Source organism: Bos grunniens, chromosome 22, assembly GCF_055505025.1.
Source record: "Bos grunniens cultivar Pamir isolate PY7600 chromosome 22, Bosgru_T2T1.0, whole genome shotgun sequence".
Taxonomy (NCBI): domain Eukaryota; kingdom Metazoa; phylum Chordata; class Mammalia; order Artiodactyla; family Bovidae; genus Bos; species Bos grunniens.
The window spans coordinates 49051662-49061544 of record NC_141186.1 but is presented as its reverse complement, the minus strand read 5'-3'; the positions used below and the strand labels follow the sequence as shown (position 1 = coordinate 49061544).

General features: G+C 60.3%; 1 protein-coding gene across 5 annotated transcripts; it reads right to left on the bottom strand.

Annotated features, from left to right (window-relative positions):
• Positions 1-281: 281 nt before the first annotated feature.
• TWF2 (twinfilin actin binding protein 2) lies at positions 282-9543 on the bottom strand. 5 transcript variants are annotated; one of them, XM_086367707.1, is made up of 10 exons: positions 9336-9501; positions 6003-6080; positions 5523-5656; positions 3420-3593; positions 2922-3017; positions 2598-2702; positions 2335-2460; positions 1547-1697; positions 1282-1403; positions 282-877 (listed from the first exon to the last, which is right to left on the bottom strand). In XM_086367707.1, exons 3-10 carry the CDS (start codon positions 5622-5624, stop codon positions 710-712), a joined length of 1044 nt encoding a protein of 347 aa, XP_086223833.1. In that variant the 5' UTR covers positions 5625-5656; positions 6003-6080; positions 9336-9501; the 3' UTR covers positions 282-709. The 5 variants fall into 5 exon arrangements, with proteins under 5 accessions (XP_086223833.1, XP_086223835.1, XP_086223837.1 ...); XM_086367709.1 differs by lacking the exon at positions 5523-5656 and having other exon boundaries at positions 9336-9542; XM_086367711.1 differs by lacking the exon at positions 5523-5656 and having other exon boundaries at positions 3420-3598; positions 9336-9540.
• Positions 9544-9883: the final 340 nt, after the last annotated feature.

Below are 9883 nucleotides of genomic sequence, written 5' to 3'. Positions count from 1 at the left end.
CCAGAGTCCCTGGGACCAGAAACCTAGGCGATTTGGGACAAGAGAGGTACCCAAGGTACTCAAGAGGGGGCCAATGAGCTGACAGCGAAGCCTGCACATGTACACACAGACACAGCTCTTCCACAGATCTGCAGCCAGGCGGGCTGGGGCTCCACCCAGCAGGCCCACAGGCCCCTTCTGCATTGTGTGTGTGTGTGTGTGTGGTGGGGAGGGATAGGTCTATGCCCAGGGCCTCCCCATACCCAGGGCCAGAGGTGGTCCCTCAGGGCCAAACTCAGCTGTTGATTTAAAAATATTTTATTCTTTAAAAAATACAGCATTCAACCATCTCGTCCTGCGGTGACCCCCTGCCCCAGCCCCAAATGACCTCACCCCTTGTGGCCAAAGGGTTCTGGGCCATGCTGGGGCCCTAATCTTAGTTCCCCTGGGGGCTTGGTTCACGCCAGTCCCCCCACGCAGCCCGTTGAACCAGCCGAGCAGGGTCCCCAGATGCCCTGGGCACAGGGATGATAGACAGGGACAGCAGTGGGGGAGGGTCACAGCACCCCAGGGGCCCTCGGAAGCTGCAAGGATGTTCAGTTACCAGTCCTCCTACCCATAGGAGGCAACCCCCACCCCAGAGCCCGGCTGCAAGGAGGGAGGTGGCCGTGGGGGTGGGGTGGGGGCAGCCCCACAGTTCCACACGCCAGCAGGGCTCAGGTCCCACCACCTAGCTGTCATCCCCATTCTCACCGGGGCCACGGATGAGGCGCTTGTGGCCCCGCTTGCCCTCGGGGCCCCTGGGCTTGGCGAAGGCCCGTTTGGCGAGGTGCTGCTTGGGGTGCACCTCGTCGTAGAGGAAGTCAGCCGTCAGCTCCGCCCCATCACCAATCTCGATCTGTGCAGGGCAAGGCATGGTTGGTCACTCCGAGGGTGCAGGGCCCTGACACACACCACCCTCAGTCACCCCCACTCCTGGAGCACCCCTTGGATCTCTTGCTCTCCAGCCCTAGGGTGTCCTCCCAGATGCCCAAATGAAATGCCACCCCCAGGAGCACAGAGCTGGGGGCCTGCTGGTGGAAGGCCTTGTCACCTTCCACCTGCCTTCCAAACTCAGGGAAAGGAGAGACACGGGTGTCACAGCTGGGGCTTGTCCAGGCCATCAGCGACACACACGACCCCTTGGGTCTCAGTCTCCCCCTCCATCCAACAGGGCAGCAATGCCCCCTGCTCTGCCATTGTCTCAGGACCCTGACATCCAACATAAGGGGTGGTGACAGGGCCCGAGGGAACAGCACCCACCTTCTTGGCGATCTCCAGCTGGAAGTCCTGCTCCACGGAGTCGAGGAGGCGGCTCTTGCAGCTGGAGTAGAGCATGCGCTCCTTGATGCTGCACTTGTAGCCGGGCATGGAGTAGATGAACACTGCGGGGGATGGGGAGGTGAGCTGAGGCGGGCCTGGCACTCCTGCCACCCCCACAGTCCCTGCAGGCGGCCCGCCCAGCCGTGGGCCATCATGGCTCCTGCCCAGCCACTTGAGCAGTGGGAGCCCCGCCATGGCCACTCACCCACAGACTCCAGGGGGTCACCCTCGTGGATGTGCTTGTAGAGGAAGAAGTGGTAGCGGGCGGCGTCTCGGGGCACTCGGGACGGCAGCTGGGCCACGTCCGTGGGCTCTGTGTGCACCAGCTCGATAGTCTCCCGCTCCAGGTCCAGCTTCTGCCGAGGGGCAGCAGGAGATGTGAGGGCACCGTGCGGGCGAGGGCCCAGGCCCACCCTCCCTGACAAGAATTCCCCAAGGTGGGAAGCCGCTGTCAGCTCCTCTCCCAGGGCTCCCCTCCCCGACTCTGAAGAGGCCACTCCTGAGCCCAGGTCGAACTCTGCCCCTTTGAACACTCTGCTAGAGAAGGAAGTCCCACCAAGGACGATGGACAGGTCAGGGGCAAAGGCCTTGACCTCAGGGAGGCAGCATCCCTGGGCCAGCCCATCCTCATGATGGAAGAGCCACTCTGAAAGGGGGAAGGCTGGACCACTGAGGCACTGGCTGGGGAAAGGCGGGTGATCAGGGGGGCTACAGAGGGAGTCTGGGACAGGAAGGGGTTCAGGGCTGAGGGGGGAGCCAAGGGTGACGTGTGCACGCAGCATGGAGGGTGGAATGAGGGGCAGTGTGGCAGGCGCCCCTGCGGGAACAGACTATAGTCACTACACACGGCAACTGCAGGAGGCAGGCAGGCATGGGGGCAGCCTGTTCCCATGGGTACAAGGGTAAGCTGAAGCGAGCTCATGCGTGGGGGCAGGAGCAGGTGGGGTACAGTGTACCCCAAGTGTGCGCCTGGGGCAGGGAACCAGCACCTACCAGCTGGATGTAGTTGATCGTCTTCTGTCTGAGCTGCTGAAGTGCCCGTTGGGCCTGCGGCTGCAGGGGGAAGGCCAGGCCCTGCAAGGTCTGGTGTTTGCTCTCCACGCTGATCTCTGTCTTCACCTGCGGACAGGTGAACAGTGAGTGAGGCCCTCACCTGCTCACACCAGGGGGTAGCCACATGGGGAGTGCAGGCTCAGCCAGTGGGGCCTGACTTGACCTGGAGGCCTTGGGCTGGGACTTCTGCCCAGCGTGCCCACCTCATTAATACGGATCTGCTGGAGTTCTCTTTCAGCCGAGGTCAGTGGGGCAGGCGCTGCACAGGACGACAGGTGCTTCTGGTACCCGGCAAAGGAGAGGTCATCCTGGCCAGTGGATGCAGCGTAAGTGAGCACCTTAGGATGGGCTGGCAGAAGCCCACTGAGCACCCCAGCTTGCAGACCTAGGACTCTCCCAGCCCTCCCTACTCATCCCCTGGCACCCACTTGTTCTGTAACCCTGCATAGCACCCCACCTTCTGTGGGCCCGTGACCCTAGTCTGGTGGGGTCCTGGTCTGGGGTGGTAGGGTGTAGGGTGCGGCTACCTTCACAGTCCCGAACAGCTCATCCTTGATGTGGCCGCCTCCAAACTCCTTCTTCACTGTGGCCCGTGTGGCTGCATATAGCATCTTCAGCCGCACCTGAAGGGCAGGGGCCAAGCCATGAGACTTCTCTCCAGGCAGGGCTGCCTGTCCAGGAGCAGGCATGAGCCTCTGGGTGGGGACCAAGTCCCCTCATTGTGCCCACTCACCCAGCAGAGGGCGCAGCACGAAGGCGAGGCTGCAGTAGGGTGGTCTGGACAGCAGAGGGAACCCTCACCCAGCGCAACCTTTGCCTCTCAGAGCCAGGCTGACAGGGCGGGGAAGCTCTGAGATGCCAGGCTCCAAGTGCAGGACCTTGTCCCTCCCTCATTCATACTCCCTAGAGCAGGATCTAATATCTCCCGCTTTAGACTCCCCAGGGCAGCGCCACGTTATCTTGATCAGACCCAGCTTCCCCTCCTCCTCCGATCCCTCAGCTGGGCAGGAGTTCCGACGACTCACAGGGGAATTATCAGGTGACCAGGCGAGGAAGAGCCACTCGAAGCCCTGGGCATTCTGCGAGTCCAGGCGGTAGAGCAGGTAGCAAGGCTGTTGGGCATCCAGCAGCGGCAGAACGGCCCCGTCATAGTCCTGGTCCCAGCAGCCCACCAGCTCCCGAAAGGCGCCCAGCACGAGCTGTTCTGGGGGCAGAGGCCAGGTGAGCCAAGGAGTAGCCATGTCCCACAGCCACCTCTCACTGTGGGCCTTGGCCTCTGGAGGTGACTCAGACCCACTGACCACCCTCCCTGCCTTCCCCTGAAGCCTGTGACTCAATCAGTGTGTGAGTGAATGAATGATTGAGGGCGCAGAGCTGCCAGCCCGAGGCTGCTCCCTCTACACACACACACAACGCACATGTGGCCTCGAGAACATGCCAACAGATGACCCAATACAGACAACTGCACCAAGACACGCAGCCGTGTACCCACAGCCACCAACAACGCAGCCTCTTACAGATACCCACACCCCTCACCCCACTGGAATACACCCAGTGGACGGCCCCAGTGTGCCTCCGGCCCCCTCTTCCCTCAGCCTGGGGCTCCAGCAGACCCCCCGGCACACTCTTCTCAGAATGAACTCAAACAGAATGCTGTTTGAAGTACTGTCACAGCCTCAGGCCCCTGCAGGCAAAAAGGCTTGTGGGAAAGAGGGAGACAGGGGCTCCCACCAGACACTGCAGAAACAGGTACCCTGCTGCCCTCCACCAGCTGTAGTCCCCTTCCCCAAAAGTAACCAATCAAAAGCAGCCAACCTCTTAATACCCAGGGCTGACCAGTCCTGCCGCCTTCCTGGCTGGCGCAAAGTGGCTGAATGGACACACACTTGACCCACCAACCCCCACCAGGCGTCTTGGTGTGGCACCAAACACCAGCCCATGTATGCACAGGCCCAGGCTGGAGGAAGAACTGGGGTAAGTGGACAACTACCACCTGGCCTGAGGGTACCAGCACCTGAGCACCAAGCCCCCCTGATGGGGGCAAAGGGCTGGGTATCCAAGAGCGCCTACAGGCCGGGCCTGCCAGCCCATCCACCTCCCTCTGGCCTTGGCCTCTTCACCTATCCTCCCAGAACTCAGATAGATCAAGGCTGAAAACCAGCAGTCACAGGCTGATCAAGGCTGAAAACCAGCAGTCACGGGCTGATCAAGGCTGAAAACCAGCAGTCACGGGCTGACCAAGGCTGGGGAAGGCGGGGGCGGGCGGGGCGGGCGGCGGCTGGGCAACAGCACTGCCAAAATTGTTTAATTTGTTGCCAACATTTTTCAAACTGGAAAGTCTGATGTAACAAGTGGAATTCCTGGCTCTTCTAGAAAAATCAGGAAGATCAAGCCACACTCAGATAGGCTGTCGGCAGGAGGCCTGGATCCTCTGGGGCTCCCAGATGCCCAACAGCCGAGTGCAGATAAGGGCCCACTGAGAGACTCCTCCTGCTCGATGTCTCAGGGATGTTCTGTCTGGGAGGTGACAGGGAAGGCTGAGGTCTGGGGTCCATGAGTTCATCTCTTTGGAGGGGTGCAGGGGACTGACCTACCCCCATATCCCCGACCCGGCCTCTGAGGGCATCTGAATTTGGGGACCCTGGACACCATCCAGCAGAGCTCTAGCTCTAAAGCCTGGGTGAATTCTCGGTCTGGGCAGACCCAGCTTTGACCCAATTCAGCATGTGAACAGTCAGCTGGGCACCAAGCCCATTCAGGAGGCACCCAGAAGGGCCCACTACTGCATGGCTATCAAGAAGGGCTGGAAGGATTTGTGGGGGCCTGGCCCACTCCCCAGAGAAGGCGATGGCGCCCCACTGCAGTACTCTTGCCTGGAAAATCCCACAGATGGCGGAGCCCATTCCCAGTTCTAGAGTCTGTACTCCTCACCTCCAGGGACAGCCCTGTACCCCAGGACTTACCTACCCAGAGCTCCCCAAGCCTCAGTCTAATCCTCTGCCTCCCCAAATTCCCTCCCCACTTTAGGCCTCAGCTCAAGCTCACTCACACTCTAAGCCCTAAACCTCTAGCACCACCCCTTATGGAAGCCTCAGGTGCCCCAGGTTCAAGTCATGGCCCAGCCAAACCTGGAATTCCTTGGTCCTGCTCTCAAAGAGACCGACACAAGTTCCTTCTCCCCACAGCGAGGGCAGTCCCCCTGAATAGGGCTCCGGCTTCTCCTTAGGCATCTTCCCCAGTCAGCAGTCAAGTGAGGCCAGGCCTGTCGACCACCCAGGGAGGTAAACAGCACTAGACACCGAGGGCAGTGCCTGGCCTTACTCATCCCCTGCGACCCTGCCCTGCCCCGCCCCCTGACTAGGCCAGCAGATGACTACAGAGCCTCTGGAAAGGCTCGGCAGGACCCCTGGGCAGGGCTCTCCTTGCTATGTCCCCAGCTCCTGTGTAACAGGCGTAAGGACCATGCCCACCACCAAGGCTCTCCTACAAGGCACCTCTCATTTCCAGATGGGATACTGAGGGGCTGAAGGACAACATTCCCCCCACCTCCCAGAGGAGCAGTAGGGTCCAGCCACCAGTCTGTCCTCTTGCCCACAGGAAGCACTCACCGTCCTCAATGACAACTTTGATGAGTCGCACAGAGCCAGCCCTCGCCTTGGCAAAGAACTCCTTCAGCTCTTCAGTGGCTACAAGAACAAGAAACATGGTGGGCGCTGAGCAGGCACAGGGAACAGCGTGGGCAGGGACACACTCGGGGCTTGCTCTGTCCTGGGGGTCTGGTGGCGGAGCTGGGAGCCAGATTATATACGGTCCCCCATGTGACTGGGAACCTGACACGGCCGCTGAACGCAAGCTCCCAAATTTAGCCAGCAGAGGTGGCAGGCAGGCAGCCTGCTGGCTGGGATGGCTCTGTTGACAGGGCACATGGAGAGGAGACAGCCCACCCGGGAATGGGATAGGCCAAGCCAGCCAGAATGAACAACTCCCACCTGTTCCCTGCACCCCAAGAAGGCCCAGCACAGGGCTAGCCTGGGACACACCCAGCATCCTCATATCCACAGACAAAATTACAGGAGCCCCCAACATGCATTGACCACTATGTTTATTCACACATACACACACACACACACATGGATACAGTCCCCAGGTTGCTAATAAATTCAGACACAGGCAAATGCAGAGCATGGCTAACAAATGTGTGCAGGCAAGTGGCTGTACACAGAAACACAGAGGTACACACTGCTGCGCACACACGCATACACACACACACACACACACACACATGCCCAGCCCCATCCCCCAGCCAGGCTGCCTCATGCTGGGAGGCCCTGAAGAGCCAGGCCAGCCCTGGCTCAGTCCTGCCAGGGGGCGATAAACCTCCACCCCCAGGCAGCCAGGAAGAGGAGTGACTCTCAGGGACTCTCCAAAACAGACCCTGACTGTGGTCCCTGAGCCACAGAGCCAAAAAGTGACAGCCAATGACCAGGAACACAGCTGCAGAGGAGAGGATCATGGTCAGAGCTAGGGAAATGTGGAAATCTCAGATTCACTGGTGGTTCAGATGGGGGAGCAAAGGTCCAAATTGGGAAGGACCTACTTGGGTCTCCAGAGGGCTGCACAGGGCCAGGCCAGCATGACCTTGGGGCTGCCCAGGGGTCAGGAGAATTGTGTGGGAACACAGCTGGAGGGTTGAGGTCAGAGAATATTTATAGGGCCCGACTGGCAGCTCGAGGGTGGGTGCGGGGGGGCCTTTAGGAAAACAAACTCTGGTCATGTCCTCAGGTGCCCATCATGCAGGGTGACCGTGCGCATGATTCACAGGGCGGCACTGTGTCCCACCTTCCAAAGCCACAGGGTGGGTGGAACTGCAGCTAAGCCGGGCAGGCCCTTGGGGTTGACAGCAGCATGGTATGGAGACATAGCCCCACTGAGCCAGGACAGATCTGCCCCTCAGTGGACTCCAGGCCTGAGGTTCCACCAGATGTATATGACCTCTGACCTCACTGAACCTCAAACTTCTCTGTAAGATGGAGTTAATACCTCCCACAGCATTAGAGCCTGTCCTAATAACAATTATTCATTTTTATTACTGCAATGACAGCAGGGCAGGCTATTACCTGCTCAGACCTTCCCCAAGGGAGAGGCTGACACACCCCTTCTAGTGTTACCAGGACAAAGTGACACCCCAGTAGCGGAAGACACACCGCCCTCCATGTCTCCTCAGCCACCATCAATAATCCAGAGGCCAGGCCTGGGACACCTGAGCCTCTATCATCAAAGATTCATGCCCCCCACCCGCACTCCTGCTGCCTTGCCTCCCACCCTCTCCCAGTCAGCCTCAGGTTACAGCCCTCTCCTGCCTGCTGTGAGGCAGTGGATAGGGACTGGCACCCAGGCATCCACGGTGATCTCTCCTGCCACCTCCCCAGGCCAGAAATGGGAAGGGGTGGGCTGCTCCCAGGCGGAAGGAGGGCTGCCAGATTTCCCTAGGCAGGCTGATCTCAGTAAAGGGAAATGAAGGAGTGAAGGAGGGCCCAGGCCACAGGACCAGTCAGCCCAGCATGTGCCCATGTTAGGGCAGTGGAGCCCTAACCTCTAATCCCCTCCCAGTTTGAGGCAGCAGCAATGATCAGACAAAGGGGAAGGAAGGGGCAGGTCTGGTGAGGGGTTGTTCCCTTCCGTGGGGCTGAGTCATGAAGCCGCCCCTCCAGCTCTTCTTGGAGAGCCCTGGCCCAGACCCAGGCTCCTGCTTTTTCTGGTCCTATGGGGCGTGGCCAGGGAAACCCGGTCAGGGCCAGCCACCAAGTGGCCACAACCGCAAGCAGAGATCCAGGTGGTCAGGTTGGTCGATGGTGATGGCCCCGGGCAGGGGATCCTGGTGTGGTGGGAGGAATGGCTGAGGGCCAAACCACCGGGCTTCTGGGCAAGCAACCTGGGCCTTTCCCACAGGCCAGGCAGCCCTCCCAGGCCAGTGACACAGGGGGACACTGAGGTCCAGATAGGGTCAGGACACCTGGCTCCTGGCCACTGCTTCTTCCCTGTCCTGTGGAAGGAGGAATCGGACCCTTGCGGGAGGAGGAGGATGCTCTGGGCTCTGGGGTGGAGGACCTGGCCTGGAATCTCTAGGTCAGAACCTTCTTCCTTGCCTCCAGCCTGGAGCTGGGACCTTCCAACCCTGACTAGGGCAGACTCAGGAGATCAGAGTGGAAAATGGCAGGGAGATCAGAGGTCAAGGTCAGACTGGCAATTCTCCACATCCCCACTTAGAAAACACCTGTCCCAAGGTTTTGCCAGCCTAGTTTGTGAGGGTCTGGGGAGGAGCCAAAAGGTCAGGACCCCCTCCTCACACAGACACAGCCAATAGGAGCCATACTGTGCATGCATTGAATCGAATGAACACTGAAAGGCACCCAGATTGTGCACACGCACACAGACACCCCCAGATATGTGCACACAGTCACGAAACACTGATCATGGTGATTCCGTCATCGTCTGAAGATGATTCCAGCCGACAGTGTCCAATCAGCCATTAGGGCAGGTGCGCTCGACGTACACAAGCAGTCAGATCCAGATGTGCATACATAGGGCTGTACCCACAAGACTAGTGCACATGCGTGCACACTCCCTCAGATGTGAACATCCGGGTACACCCACCCTGCGTGCTAATAGATGGGCACACACAGGCACATCCACCCCCAGATGGGAACACAGACGCTTCCACCCCAGCTGCGCGCCTGCACGTACACCCACCCTCAACTATGCACAGTAAGTCCGCATTCCACCAAGAAATGACCACCCCAGGCGACTCGCGGCTGCAAAAGAAAACAGGAAGCTTCCCCAGGCTGATGCCGGGAGAGGAAAGAGGGGCCCGACAGCCAGGGAGGGGCTGCAGCCGCGAGCAGAGACCCTCGGCCCCCTGTCTGTTCGCCATCCGTCCTCACCGTGGATGCCGGTCTGATGCGCCATGACTCCGTGACCCGCTCCGCCCGCGCCCTCGGAGCCCTCGGCTTGGCCCCGGCCCGGCTTGGCTCGCTTGCACTCGAAGGAGAGGAAGGAGGAGGATGTGGTGGCGGCCGCCCAGACTCGCGCAGCTTCCCGGGCGGTGCCGCAGGACCCGCCTCCAGAGCGCCCCGCCCCTGACGGGCGAGGGGCGGGGACTCCGGGCCGCGCGTGCGCATAGTGGGCGCTTGGTTCCGGGTGCGCCTAAGACTGGGAATCGATCGGATTGCACGCGCGCTTGCGCGTGCCCTCTGTGACCGAAAACAGGTCCAGCGTATAGCTGAGCGTGTGTGTCTGTGCACCCGGAACCGAGTGGCCTGGCGCTGGGGCGTCCCCGTGAGTCCCAGCCAGGTGGGTTTGCAGATGAGGGATCCGCGCTTACCCCAATTTGTGGCCTTGAAGGGGGTGGAGGCGTGTGTTTGAGTGGCATCCCTTTCCTCTGAGACGTTTCTTGAGCACCTCCTGTGGGGCCTGCGCTCCTCGAGGCGGC